General features: G+C 39.6%; 1 protein-coding gene across 8 annotated transcripts in view; it reads left to right on the top strand.

Annotated features, from left to right (window-relative positions):
- inpp4ab (inositol polyphosphate-4-phosphatase type I Ab) overlaps window positions 1-15,220 on the top strand; it is a 42,278-nt gene that overhangs the window by 14,519 nt on the left and 12,539 nt on the right. For 4 of the 8 annotated variants that reach the window (XM_056750106.1, XM_056750103.1, XM_056750105.1 and 1 more), the window contains 15 exons: window positions 3,468-3,664; window positions 4,735-4,779; window positions 5,231-5,349; window positions 5,623-5,739; window positions 5,823-5,902; window positions 6,015-6,126; window positions 6,205-6,295; window positions 7,102-7,249; window positions 7,352-7,482; window positions 7,810-7,914; window positions 9,608-9,716; window positions 10,184-10,201; window positions 13,370-13,556; window positions 13,796-14,011; window positions 14,222-14,537. In XM_056750106.1, coding sequence (XP_056606084.1) covers window positions 3,580-3,664; window positions 4,735-4,779; window positions 5,231-5,349; window positions 5,623-5,739; window positions 5,823-5,902; window positions 6,015-6,126; window positions 6,205-6,295; window positions 7,102-7,249; window positions 7,352-7,482; window positions 7,810-7,914; window positions 9,608-9,716; window positions 10,184-10,201; window positions 13,370-13,556; window positions 13,796-14,011; window positions 14,222-14,537 — 1,879 coding nt within the window. In that variant the 5' untranslated portion in view covers window positions 3,468-3,579. The remainder of the gene's footprint in view (window positions 1-3,467; window positions 3,665-4,734; window positions 4,780-5,230; window positions 5,350-5,622; window positions 5,740-5,822; window positions 5,903-6,014; window positions 6,127-6,204; window positions 6,296-7,101; window positions 7,250-7,351; window positions 7,483-7,809; window positions 7,915-9,607; window positions 9,717-10,183; window positions 10,202-13,369; window positions 13,557-13,795; window positions 14,012-14,221; window positions 14,538-15,220) is intronic. The other 4 variants (XM_056750110.1, XM_056750109.1, XM_056750107.1 and 1 more) reach the window with 2 other exon arrangements.

Raw genomic sequence — 15,220 nt, 5'->3', positions numbered from 1 at the left:
GCCAAAATTATTTTCAGTTTTTCTGAATTTACGATTTGTAGGTGCGTGTCGAAAAGATCATTTTTGTTTTATTCTGTGAACTAGTGACAACGTTTCTCCCAAATCCCAAATGAAAATATTGTTTATTTGAATTGATTTGCTGAAGATTAAAACGCAACACAAAAATCACGCCGTGTTATAAAAAACAGGACAAGTTATGTTCTTTAACATGTGCTATACCACAAGTTCTGGTTCACTTGAAGATGCCGTAATAGATCAGGTAGGTCAGGGGTCTTAAACTAGTTTTCTTTGAGGGCCAGATTCCAAAAGTATAAATAGATTGCGGGCCAGTTTTTTTACCACATCCTCATTTCTTCTGTTATTTAGTTTTTTGGTTATTTATTGCATTTTGTACCTTTTATACTGTTTTTGTTGCGGTTACTCATAGCTCATATATTAAAACATGCATACAAATATTGTATCCGGTATTTGTGCCTTTTTATGATATTTAATTAAAAAGGACACTATGTTGTTTTATATTCTTTAATGTGTTATTTCATCCAAAAATGAAATTGCTGTTAACTTTCCCACCCCCAGTCCCCCAGTACATCCAAGATATAGGTGGAATTGTTTTTTCAAGGAGATATTTATGAAGATATTTGGTTGAATTTATAAAAGTCAAATCATTGAAAGTCAAAAATACTAAAATATTATGCACAAAAGTAGGCTAATCGCTTCCCCTTGACGTTAAACTAGGGTTCAATTGCTCTGTGCAAAAACTTCACTGATGAATGTTGTAAATAACATTACATTTCTTGGACAGCCCGCTTTATTAGATGTGTCTGCGGGAATTAGTTCTGTATTGAATTTAGCAGCGTTTTGGACTTTCAAAGATGTGGAATCTCAGGACGTGCATTTCTTAAAGCTCACTGTTCTGAAAGTCTCTCCACTTATTTGATATGTTTAGGCGAAGATAACGATATCTTTATTGGTAAAGGTTGACTAGCCAGTTGACTAGCCCTGATGTAGGTTAAGCAAGTGGAAAAAAAAGTGCAAACTGCTTTGCCCACTAGTTTCACTGGTTTCGTAGCGCATGTCTTTATGCGCGTGTTATTATTTCAGCTATGATGAAAGAAAAATGCCATGGAGATTGAAAACAACATGGTTAAACGTCACCACGGAAATGGTCAGCTGACCAGAACTGGAAATCATATTTGTCATTCGTTTGTAAAGTGTTATCTAATTGAAATCCATGACATTTACCAAATAACTATTATACCTAAGTCTAATTCTCACCTCACATTTTTACTGACGGTTTTTAATATAGGGATGCACAAGAAAAGCATAAAAAAATGAAGACAGCGAGTTGAAGAGGGCAATCTCTCTCTCTGTTGCTCACTCTTTTTTTCTCTCTCCATGTGTAAACAGCACAGACACGTGCTAGCAGCTGCCACAACATACTGCATCCAAACTCACACTTCTCACACACACACACACACACTTTATACACACAGTGTTTAGTCATCACTGTTGTTTATTTAATAGTTTATGACTGAGATGCAGTATTGTGCATAACTATGTATGCGAATGCAGATATGCAAGAAAATATTAAGAACACACATAGAGACAGGGATTCTAAGTAGGCTTCTCTTGTTTATTCCTGACTCAAAGAGGATGACATGGGGAGGCTAGGGTCTGTCATACATATCTATTAACATATTAACTTCATTCTCAATATCTTGATGAATATGAGGTGTCTGTTGTTTTATATATTTTTTTGTATATTAATGTCCATACTGTTCAGCACTTTGGTCAGCCTGGTTGCTGTTTTTAAATGTGCTTTAGAAATGAAAGTAAACTTGGTCCTGCGCCAAATGTTTCCGTATGTGAGGTTTTTTTGTATCCTTTCTTATCTAATAGATTTAAAATTGCATATTCAGATTGATGGGAGATGACAGGGGGAGTTCTTTTGGACACGATTCTTTAGAGCAAAGCCATCTGGTACCCTGATTTTATCTGTTCTAAAAGTCTGTTTGTGCTCTGCTATTTTCCAATTAATATGACAAAATAAGTCTTTTGGCTTTGTTCAGTGTGTATTTGATAAACCCAGAAGGGGATGCTTTAACAAACTGCTAGGATTTTATTTTTATTTTAGACGTCATATTTGGAGGTTGTGATGCAGTAGTGCTGTGCAATGTTTTAAAACTGTTCCTTTCTGGACAGTTCGCTCAGCCCACGATGCGATTCACGATATTGATCTCACGATAAAATTTGTTCACAAATTAATGTTACGAAATGAGTTGAGAAAAATAAGAAATGAACTATGTCATTTTATTATTTCATAAATGCTGCACATTTCTTTGTAAAATAAAAAATATTTTGTGTCAAAAAGCAAAACTAAACTATAATTTGAAAACAAATTCCAAATAAATAATAAAATGAATAATACAAAAGTCTCTTAACTATTATCAAACTAAGTCTTTGTCTGTGCTTTTCTTGGATTTTTTTACATTTACGAAATATCATAAATCCACGTTTTGAAGTTTACAGTAAACACAGCAGCCCCTTCTGTTCAAATCATGTATTGCGATTCAAATAACATCTCAGCTGACTTGAATCGTCACATATTGGGCTTTATCGTACAACATGCGTGTGTATTTTGCTAGTTTCAGCCCAACGCATTTATCATTTTCACGTCCTGCACCATGTTGTTTTAATGACAATGCGCTCATTAGTGCATCCATGGACAAAACAAAGTGTGTTCCGGCGCATTGCTGGCACGTTACTATTAAGATTGCGCTTTTGACCCACCGAAACCCGGTCTAAAGTCAATGGCGCAATATTTTTTGTTATTTAAAGTGTGCGCGAGATCCGTTTCCATCCGGTGAAGTGTTCAGTCTTAGTTCTTGCAAACTACCTGTAAATGGTGCAAGCGCATTTGGCTTTAAAGGGAGTGGAAGATGAGACTCCCAAAACACACCCATGACTCAATACAAGAATAGGAAGAACACTTGAAGACCATGCCCCTGTCGTGCCGACCACTTTTTTCCACTGGTAAACTAACAAAAGTGGATTCAGAAATGCCAGCCATGCGCTTTAGACCATGCGCTTAGATTTTTAAAATAGGGTCCATTATAATCGATTTTCAACTGGCTCACGGTGAATCGTTACATCGCAGCTGGACAAGCTTGTTCTTTCTGTGACATAGTAGGCCTGCAGATAGATGCTCGGTCAAAAAAAGCACCTTTATCTTTTTTAAATAATATCAGATAATGAAAACTATAGAGAATTACAGGAACCCATATTTTTATATCAGACCACAGGGATGTGGGCTAAAACTGGCTCTTGCTCTCCTTTTGTGGTGTCTGAAATGTTGCATTTAGTTGACCCTTTATCCTATTCTATATACCCTATATGGTGAAAATTCTCTTCATAAATAACAATCTGTACATAAATGTTATTTTTACCCCTCTCTCTCTTTCTCTCAGATCCGAGAGGAGGGAATAGCCACACACAGGAGTGTATGCTAGGCTGTGTGTGTGGGATTCCACCACTCCTGTTACTCTAACCACAACACACTCTCCCAACCACCCTACCACAATGTCACGAAGGGAACGGCCGTGGTCGGTGTATAGAGCGGACACACAGGAGCTTTCCTCAGAGATGCTTGGCCTAGCATTAGCAGGTATACAATGGTACCTATTCGGGGTGTCCTCGACTAAGTATATACATAGTCGAATCAGAATTGTCACGTCTTGCCTAAAGTCGATTGATAGTTGAATTGCGAGCGCGATGTGTGTGTGTGCGCATGCGGGGAAGACATATGGTAACAAGGGTACAGTACAACATTGATGCAATCAAACATTAATTTAGAGAATTAGTTTAGAACAGAATATACCTTTATATATAAACAGTACTTATTGAAGGAATATGCAAAATAAATGTGTTTAGGTAAAATGTCTGAAATGCAGGGGATTTCAAAACACAAGCCACAAATAGTCAAATTTATGTTCTTTTTATTTTCCTTAAACATCACGTAACAATGCTGTGTCATACAATAGTAGACCAGATCTCGCCTCAAAACTATTTTTACAACTACTTGATAGTAATTAATATTTTTTTACAAATAGTTCATTACCATTGAACTACCTAATAAAGTTACTTCATTTACCGCATGTAAAGGAGGAATTCAATGAAGCATTTTAAACCCTTTCACCCTCTTTTGACAGGCACGGTTGCTTTCAGTTCCAAAAGTCTGCGCCGTGCTTGCTATATATGGTGATTTTGGTTATTTTCCTTTATTTTATTTATTTATTATAAAGGTATATTCTGTTCTAAACACATTCTGTAAATGAATGTTTGATTGTTTTTTAGTGCATCAATGTTACGGTGTACCCTTAACCACCTGGTGTTGTCCACAAATGCACGGGCGTGCGCGCACACACACAAACACACGTCTGATTCGACTATCAGTCGACTATAGGCAAGACGTGACAATTGTGATTCGACTATGTAAATTCTTGGTCGGGGACACCCCTAGTAATATTACTTAATCCCCATATTGCATAACACCTCTGCGAAGATTCGACTGTGAGATTGGAAGTCGAATCAGGCTCCTCCTATCTTATCTTCGACTATTCGGGGTCACCGCTAGTACCCATGTCATACAGTTGTATGAGATTGCTTTACTGTTGAATTATTTTGTCATTTGCATATGAGTGAAATCAAGTTTAAATATCTTTCTTCTCTGTGTAGGAAACAGCCAAGACCCAGATGAGCCAGTATTGGAGTTCAGTCTCGGTCAGTTTGGTTTTTTCTAGGTTTCCACCAATTTCAAAGTCACACACACAAATTTGTTAAATAAACAATCTACCCTCTTAAAAAGCTATTATCTTTATTCAATTACATTTTTATTCAAATGTTTCTGGGTTCATAGGAGCTTGCAATCAGGTCAGATCTTAAGACTGTAAATGACATTAAACAGGCATGTAAATATTTCTAAGAGACCTCTGTGTCCTACTGCTTATGTGAAGATAACGCCTAAAGCATTCGCGTTTGGATTTCGTGACTGCCTCAATCTCTCACCAGTTGTAAATAAAGTGGTTTAACTGCAGCGGTGTGATTATATCTCTGAGAAACAGGGGTCTTTAGCACATAACACTTGAGGCACATGGTATCTCCTTCATATAAACAGCTTCTTGTGGAAAATCCTCACACTGTCATGACCTTCCTTGTATATGTGGCTGTGTAGTCTGCAGCAAGCTGACCACCCCGTCCCTGGACCGAAAACCCAACTGTTTTGTCGCTGCGAGCTGTACCACACCTCCTCAGGCTTTTTGGACCAAACATGCACAGACAGAGATCATTGAGGTAAGACGGACACAAGCATTCCTTGTATTTTCTTATTGTTCAAAGGCCAGGTAGACGATAGGAAACATTGTTTGTTATACTGTTTAAAAGTCTCTTTACATCCTCTTACCAACCACTAAGTAAAGTGGTCTAAATATATTTTTGTAGATCTTTATATCTTGTATGGAAGGCGCAGGGCTATATGTTCGTGCTTTGCATCTACTGTGAAAAGCAATGCTAAATTCTTCGGAACGATCGTTAATGATTTCTAAACATTTTCGCTCCGTTTTGCAGGGTACAAATGACCCCATGTTCCTCAGCAGCGTTGCTTTCTTCCAAGACTCCAACATTAACCTGCATACACAGGTCAAACTTTCTGTTTATGATGTAAAGGATCGCTCACAAGGAACGGTGAGACGCACACTGAGCAAATAAGTAGTGTTCTGGTTTAAAAATAAAAACGTTATGACTGGGATTTCTTTTAACCGTCTTAGATGTACCTTCTGGGCTCAGCGATGTTCCCGGTGAAGGAACTTCTGGATGAAAAGAACCACAGACTTCACTTACCTCTCAGGTGATCCAACTCACATTTGTTAAAAGCTAGAAGGGTGTTCCTTTTTTCGGAGGGGAGCACAGGTATACCATACCATCCATACGTTTTGAGATTTGTTGTCCTTTTCTCTCAGGTCAGCAGAAAACGATCATGTAGGAAGTATTTTAGTTATCGCCTGGCAGCTCGAAGAGAAGAGAGATCACCAGACACCCATCAAACAACTGCAAGAAACCATTAACGGCAGGGTAAGCCAGACTACACCCATATGCTTCCAACCAACAGCTTGTTCAGGGATGATGTGAGTGTTTTTATTGTTTCCGCAGACCGTCCTTCCTGTGGACGAGAGTCTGACAGAGTCAGTGGGAGTTCGAACAAAATATGCTTCACTGTGGAAAGATAACTTTCTACGATCTGGTACGTTTACATTTATGTATTGTAATAAATGTATTTGACTAGAGTTTGGGATGAATACATTTTCGCAGCTCTTGCAGTCCCTAGGATTCAAACCAATAACCTTGACATCACTAGCGCCAAACTGTACTACTGTACTTCAGCTACAGGAAAGTCTAGAGATGTCAACCAGTAGGAGAATGGCTTCTTCACGGTTTTTGTGTTATTTGAGGTGAAGGAAATATGAACACGGAAATGTGTTTGTGATCAGAAGTTTAAAACACAGAGAACACTTATAACCCTTACAGTAGAACTGCCTGCTGCTGGTTATTATATTTGCCAGACATGGCAGTACCACATTAAGCAGTGGACAGATTTATTATTGCAATAAACATGAATTATGTTACGGTGGACTGTTGCTGGATTGTAGTATAAGATTAGTATGCTAATAATGATCGGACTGTGTAGAAGCAGTGTTATAAACTTAAAACATGGTCGAAACTTAACTACATGTGTCATTGTTTAATACGATGTTTGATGCCTGCCCTTATAATGGGGTGAGCATGTAGTGAACGATGTTATATATGTCCCTTTCAAGCAGAATTTCTGGCACAAAGAAAAAATAATTATGTTTTATAGTGGCTTACTCAAGCTCAAGGGCACTTAGCTCTATTTTTATTGACCGAGTGAAATCGAGGGCCTGGCCTTGGTACCATAAATATCCAGAAATTACATTTCAGAGCAACAGGTTCTTTGACGTCGGATGGAAACGAACAGCAAGGCACAATTGATTTCTCTTTAAAGTTATGTGTTGTCTGTCTGTGTCTCAGTGTTTGGGGGCACCATGTCTCGCATGTACCGTTTTCCGACGACCGACGGGAATCATTTACGCATCCTGGAACAGATGGCCGAAAGCATCTTATCGCTCAACATCCCACGTCAGTTCGTCAAACTCTTACTGGAAGAGGATTCTGCCAGGTGTCCATTATCTCACGCATACATAGAGAGCTACAGTTAACATGACGTTTTGATAATACCTTAATGTGCTTTTAACATGCAGGTGATTTGCTTTGCCTTTAGAGTATCTGAGCTGGAGGAGTTGGGAGAGTTGTCTCCGTGTTGGGAGAGTCTTCGGCGACAGATCGTGACGCAGTACCAGACCATTCTTCTGACTTATCAGGAAACGCTCACAGACCTGCAGGACTATAAAGGTCAGGCTGATCCTTGATGTTTCAGGTCATTTTATTGTGTTTGACACGAAGAATTCCATTATTTACTTAACTTGGTCCTCCAATCATTTCTCCATATTTTTTTGCCAAACACTATGAAAAAAGCATGCAATCGTACCTTTAAAGATCAGCGCTATATTTCAAGTCTTCCGCAGTCATCCAATTGCTTCGCTCCGAGGAATAGTTCACCCAAAAAGGAAGATTCTCCTATCAGTGTTCACACAACTTAAACTGACTAAAACCATATCCAGATGACTCGGAGCGCTGTCTGAAATGTTTCAAAGATTAAACGTTTTCTCTCTGTCACAGGTCCATCATTCAAAGCCAGTAATCGAAAAGCTGAGAGGAAGTTGGAATTTATGGCCACCAACCTCCACGTGCAGAGAATGAGAGTTCAGGACGAGTCGGTCTTTGGTAAGAACTTGATTTCTTTCCATCGTTCTGTCTGTCTAGAATGAGTTAATAAACCTGAAAAGATGTTTGTGTCAGAGTAGGTGGTGGCCCAAATTCGCCCCCGCCTATTACACCCACCTATCATTATCATAAACCAGTTTAAAGATGTTTAAAGCAACATTAGAGAACTTTTGCTTATGGTTCCCCCATGTGGTTGATAACTGCAATTGTTTGTTATCAGTGTCGCAAATACTGTCGCTGTATAAGCTTCCCCGTGGGCAGCGCAATACACGTGAATTTCTTGACAAAGCAGAAACCGGTGTTACATCATGTCATATCTTAAACTGTGGATGTACTAAAGCACTCTTTTGACTCCTGCCGGGTTTACTGCTGGGCTATACTAATAGCTCAAGCTTGATTCTGAGGAAGCAGGTGGTTGTTAGCCGTTAGCGCATAGCGTTCTAGCTACATAGCGGATATCCATTCACCCAAAACACAACGCATGGACGCGAATGTGTTTAGGAACCAACAAAAATAATTTTCTATAATACAATTTTCGGAAAAACACACTTGCGGCCAGGCGTTGTGCTTTGTGTAATAAGAGCAATCACTAACTTTAACTCGCTATGGAAAAAGTGGCTAGCATAGTAACTATAGATACCGATAAAATTAGTCTACGTGCATGAACTAAGGAATCAGCAACTTTTGACCATTAAACATTTATTTATTTATTATAAAACGAAATTTGTGACGAGACACGATCATGCTACGTAAGCTATTGAAACCCGGTAACATTCCATTATCTCTAGTCTACCTTATAGTACACCAATAAACATCCTGAGCACAGTCTAATATCTAATAAGCTCAAAAGGACAGGACAGCAAGAAAAATGTACATATAAGGCTTTCAAATCCAGTAACAGGAAGGCAAGGTCTCTATCTGTTTTCCAACCTGTTGCACTTCACCCAGGCTACGAGTAAAACAAGCAGGTAATGGGCGGGGCTACCCCACACACCAAAGTTACAAGTGTGATTTCAGCCGATAGAGGGTTGCTTAGGTAGCAGCGGTAGTAAAATTCGTCCAGTTAGAGTTGTCCTATCACTAAAATAATTTTAGGGAGATTATTTTAAGGTAAAAAAACCCTCTAGTGTTGCTTTAACAACCAGTATAATTTTTAATTCACCAAAACAAACCTAAAAACACTTTGTTTTGGCCATATTTTGTTCATAATGAGAACTGTGATCCTCAAATCTTAAATTCACACTATTATTTCCTTTTATTAAAAATAAGTATGGGTTGTAGCATTTCATATCTCCATATCCCTGAATATAGGCTGTGAAAGAGTATGTTGTATTACTCATTAATGGAACTGAGTGAAGGCGGGTGGTGAATCATAATGATATATTCATCACTACAATGAAAAGTATCTTTGAGCATTTCAACCACAGAGATAAACTTTACGCACTGAGGTGATGAAATCATCGTTTCAAAATATATACCGATATACTGGACACACGAGATTGCTGTGGAAGGAATTTTGCAAAGTTGTTGTTAGTTATTACATTACAGCAACTGAATAATAGCTTTGACTTTTGCATGTTACCGCAGCAGTAATAATTACAACTGACACACTCGTTTACTTGGTACTTATTTAAATTACAGGGCGAAACAATCATATTTATGGACATTGTGATGGGTGTGTCTGTGTTTCTAGATCACACTTATGATGTGGTCACGATCGGCGCCCCTGCAGCTCACTGCCAAGGCTTCAAAAGTGGCGGTCTGCGGAAACTCCTGCAAAAATTTGAGGAGGCCAAAAAACTGTAAGTTTAGGTCAAGTTTTAAAGATGCAGGCTAAACTGCGAGTGCATTGGTTTGAATGTAAATGCGAAGCTAACATGTGACTGTGGCTCAGACCTTAGGGACAGTTGGCTGTTAGATTTACATCCTTCTAGTTTTTGTATCAGCCATCTGGTGTTTTACCTTTTAGTTGGTCTGTTTCCTTTCTATGTTTTGATATGTGTTTTTGAAAGTATCTCCATGAGAGAGCCTTTGAATAAACACACAGCCAATGCTTTGCCAAAGCTTCATTTATGTCGATCATTTTGAACGTATATCTGTTTTCAAAACCATTATCTCTTATTGCTCATATGCTCTTTTCATTCTGGGATGCTTTTGTGTGCTGCTTTGCTTCTGTTATCAGTTGAAATTCTCATAGGATAAGTTAAGATTAAGCTTGGTTCCTTTTTCTTACATTTAATTGCGTGTTTTGCTTTTATTGCGTGTTCAGCATTTATGAGGAGGAATGGTGAGTTTATTTGGACTTATTTTTGTTTGTTTGTTTTGGTGGTTTGTTTAAATTTTCTGCACGAAATGTTTATACCATGTGATGTTCATTGATCCATGATTCCATCATCCCTTCACTGTTCTTTCTACAAGAGTGATAAAGCTATATTTGTCTATCTTAAGCACCCACGCATTTATATCTGTAGTTCCTGTTTGATGTTTCTGTGTCGTATGAAATCCCTGCCCAGTTGTGATTGTAATAGATTTAACTAGTACAAAAAAATTTTCATGCACTACTGACCAAAAATGATGTCCAGATATTTAAATTACAGTATGAGGTATGTTGTATATATGGAGAAAAACTAAGGTTGATTAAGATATTTGTTTGACAAATTACTTGACAAAGTATTTGGTTGTTAATATTGTGTTGATATTATATAGACGGTTTCTCTCAACAAAAGCTCATTTCGGCCGCCTGTTTCCGGGATCTTGTCCTTTCGGTCATGACCCACAGCTCATGACCATAGGTGAGAGTAGGAACGTAGATTGACCGTTAAATCGAGAGCTTTGCCTTGCGGCTCAGCTCCTTCTTCACTACGACAGACCGGTACAGCGACCGCATTACTGCAGAAGCTGCACCGATCCGTCTGTCAATCTCCCGTTCCATCCTTCTCTCACTCGTGAAGAAGACCCCCAGATACTTGAACTCCACTTGAGGCAGGAACAGTCAACCAACCTGTAGTGGGCAAGCCACCCTTTTCCGACTGAGAACCATGGCCTCGGATATGAAGCTCCTGCACCTGCTCCTGCTCCGGTCGTACAATCGACTGCCGCCCGATCCACTTAGCACCGGCCCCTTACGGTCCCTCCTGCAGGTGGTGGGTCCACGGGAGGGTGGCCCCACGTCGCTCCTTCGGGCTAAGCCCATTGGACCCCATTGGACTTTATTTTCTTAAATATTTTATTTAGTGGTGGGCCGTTAACGGCGTTAACGGCGTTAACGCAGTGAGACTCTTATCGCGCGTTAAAAAAATTGTCGCCGTTAATCTATTCTCAAAGTTGGGTTGGGAGCTGGGTCTATACTACGCAAGCTATGATGACTTTCACCTTGATATTTTAGCGCGGATGTATACCAGCTTAACTGCACTGTACGGAGCGAGAACGAGATTTTTCAACTCGCGTGATTCGCGTCATTCGCGGAAGCGGAAGCAGAAGCCGCCTCATCATCTTATGACCAGGGCTTCATTCGCGCGATTCGCGCAGCAAGTAGGTCTATTGGCTCTTTGCATTAACATATAAATCACTCGCGCTTGACACGCCATTCGCGTTTGGTCTGAACACAACATAACGTTACTGTGAAATTACCGCATCAAACGTGACGTGCTAACATGGATGCAGCTATGAAGCCGCCGGGTTTGCTTCAGGGAATATTAATTTTAAAAAAGCTTCCCAATGGAAACATCGACAAGACTAAGGTTGTTTGCACCTTGTGCAATGCGGAATTGGTTTAAAAAAAACACTTTCTCTCAACAGGTAGTGGTCTAGCTTTAGTTAAAATCAGTAACTTTGTATTGAGATCTAATGTATTATGGCTCCTGTATGACATATCGCTTGTTGCTCCCTCACTCTTTGTAAGTCGCTTTGGATAAAAGCGTCTGCTAAATGACTAAATGTAAATGTACTGTAGGAGCTCTTCCAGTCTCAAGTACCACCTAAACGCAAAGAATCCCTTAGCTAATGCGGAAGTAAACACAAGTTCATTTTCCATCCATCCATTTTCTACCGCTTATCCGAACTACCTCGGGTCACGGGGAGCCTGCGCCTATCTCAGGAGTCACAAGTTCATTTTATTGAACATAATTTAATTTTCATCACCAATTATCATAGTAGAACAGCTTTCTCAAGCAGTTTGTGATGCATTTTGGAAACAGGAGATGAGCCCCTGGTCTAATGCGCCACCTGGCTTTAGACACCCGTTCTCAAAGACTTACTTTTAGTCATTATTTGGGTAGCACACATTCTGAATGCCTTCGGCAGAATTCAAATGAGCCATTTTAATCTAGATTAATCTAGATTAATCTTGGAATTAATCTAGATTAATCTAGATTAAAAAAATTAATCTATGCCCACCACTAATTTTATTTAATTAACACTACTAATGTTCACAAATACAATCTTATCGTAAATACGTTAGCCACGAACTAAAAATGTGGATTTATTATTTTTTGTTAATGTCAACACAGCTGTTCTTGTTAGATCATTGTGCATTAACTAATATTAGCAGTTAAAATGATTGATTTTAAACGTGTATTAGTAAATGCGAAAATTAACATGAGCTAAGATTAATAAATGCTGTAGAAGTATTGGTCATTGTTAATTCATTTTAGCTAATGCATTAACGTTAACGTGTTTTTATCTTATACTTTTGATATTTAGCTAATATCTGAACTGGATGTATAGATTACATGTTTTGTGGGACTCATTCAACCCCACATGGTTTCAGAAATGCTGTTGTATGTTCAGCCCATATATTCAGCCGCCATCTTGGCAGAGTGTCACAGCACGTCTCTTCTGGATATACAAAAATGGGCATAAAGGCGGGACATGGGTGGAGCTGAGCTGCCTGGTTGGTGAAACCACCTGTCACTCAAGTGACAACGCTCTTTATTATGCAGAATTTTAAGGCTTAATTTAAAAGGATGAGTAAAAATACCCCCCCCCTCACAGTTGTCATGAACAACAAAATTAGCTATAGAGACCAAAATATTTTTTGTACCAGGCTGCAAGCATGTTTTTTTTCTACTGTAAAGTTTTTAACATGGGGATCAATGAGATTATGTTCTGTTTTGGAGCCAGTCTCACAAATTGCAGTTTCAGTCACTTCCGTGTTGGTTTCACAAGAGAGACCGGAAGATTGCTGCTGGGTTCAGCCATCATAGACACTCTTTAGTGTTGATCCGCTGTCTATCGTTCAGAGAGCGGATGGGACCACTCTCCAGGAGCACCTCTTTTCCTCTGTAACTTAGAAATAGGAACATTGAGGACCCAAAGTGTTTGGTGCCTCTCAAAACTGTGGCATATCAATGTCTAAATAAATTGTACTCTCATGATATTTCTGTTGCTGTCCGTGTGCGTGTGTATTATTCTATTATGGTGTGTTTAAGTAATCAAGTTCTCTCTGGCTCTGCAGCAGTGCTCTGTCCAGCTCCCAATCCATCGTCTACATCCCTCAGGATATTGTCCGTGCCAAAGAGATCATCTCCCACATCAACACGCTCAAGACTCAGGTCAGCTACTATGCGGAACGGCTGTCTCGTGCCGCGAAGGACCGTTCCGCTAATGGCATGGAGAGAACTCTTGCTATCCTGACAGATAAGGTGGGTGCCATAGTAGATATAACTTAACGGCCCTTTAGATTGAAATCAATGGCGCATTTTGTACTGTGTGTGTTTCCATTAATGAATGTACTGTACAGACATGACTACCTTTTATAGTTTATAGTTATTGAATGAAATGTTTCTCTTGACCTTACAGACCTTTTGGTTTAAATCTGTATGCTTATGTTGTGCACTACGAATTGCCTGAGGTTGTGGTTATACTTTTTTCTCTCTCTCAGACACGGCAGTTGGTGACGGTGTGTGAATGTAAGCTCCTGGCGTCTGCAGTGCAGGCCCTGAACGCAGCCAGACCGGAGTACATCGCCTCAAAAAACTCCCCCTCGGCTGACTTGGAGCAGGTGGTGCTGAGGAACGACCAGGACACACTGTTGGCCAAGTGGAGCGGGAGGAACAGTCGCTCGTCCCTCCACGTCGATTGGCATGAGGAAGAATGGGTAAGTGAGCTGCCTTTAAAGACCAATTATCTCCAATGGCATATAACTATAACTCATTATACTCGAAGACATTTTTTCTAATGTCTTCATTTGTTTTCCACAGAAGAACAAAAGTTAGACAGATTGGAATGGGTCAACTTAACCCAGATGAAATTCAACATGCCTTGCATTTTTAGTCTCCAGCTTATTTGTTTTTGCTTGATGTTACAGGAAAATGTGTGGGTGAATGTCGACAAAAGTCTGGAGTGTATAATCCAGCGAGTGGACAAACTGCTGCAGAGGGATAGACTGCGCAGCAGCAGCAGCGAGGACATGTTCCAGGCTGACCAGCAGGGCGGCGCCACTAAGAAAGGTAACAGGCGAAAAAAAGCATTCTGGATCAATCCTGTCTGCATGGAGGAGTCTTCCTCCCCCCCTGAACCAGAGCGGCAGTCACCCTCACCACCACCACCATCATCACCACCACTCTCATCCTCACCACCTGATCTGAACCCTGCATGTCCTGCTAATGCAGAAACATATGCCTGTAGGTGCCTTTCTCTCTCTCTCTCTCTCTCTCTCTCTCTCATCTAGTTTTTCACTTTCTACTTTCATTGTTTTTTTAAGAACAGCATGAATTCACTTAAGCGAGCATAGTCTTGTCAGATGTGTATGTTATGTGTTTCTGCCTTTGGCACCAATTTATGTTCATTTTGTCTGTATGTCTATAACAGTTCAGACGCATGCTTGTACTAACCTGTTCTTTTTTTTTTTGTGTGTCTTTACCGTGTCTTCACCCTCTCTTTCACACATGCACATGAACATACACACACACCATCACCTGTTTGTCTCCAAGCAGATTGCACGTGGCTATAGCAACCAGATTTGATACAGTTTTTTATGACTTTCATGGCTTGAATTTTCCTGCCACTTCTCATCATATCTATTCATTTGTTGAACCTAGGCATCTATGTATGTCATATTCTGTGTGTCTCTTATTAGAGTCTAAATATGTTTGTGTTTGATGGTCTGACTATTGTGTGTAATATTCTGTGTCTCTTATTAGAGTCTTATTATGTTTGTGTTTGTTTATCTACTTATATTTGGCTCTGCAAGAGCAGCAGAACCATATTATTCTAAAAAAGTCATTTTAATGCCATTATGTATGTTTATTGTATGTTGACTCTTTGTGGGTCTCTTCTTGGCTCTGTGTTTCTGGAGCACTCTGTT

Source organism: Triplophysa dalaica, chromosome 6 (assembly GCF_015846415.1).
Source record: "Triplophysa dalaica isolate WHDGS20190420 chromosome 6, ASM1584641v1, whole genome shotgun sequence".
NCBI classification, from domain to species: domain Eukaryota; kingdom Metazoa; phylum Chordata; class Actinopteri; order Cypriniformes; family Nemacheilidae; genus Triplophysa; species Triplophysa dalaica.
The sequence above is the reverse complement of the archived record's forward strand: the minus strand, read 5'-3'. Positions and strand labels throughout refer to the sequence as shown.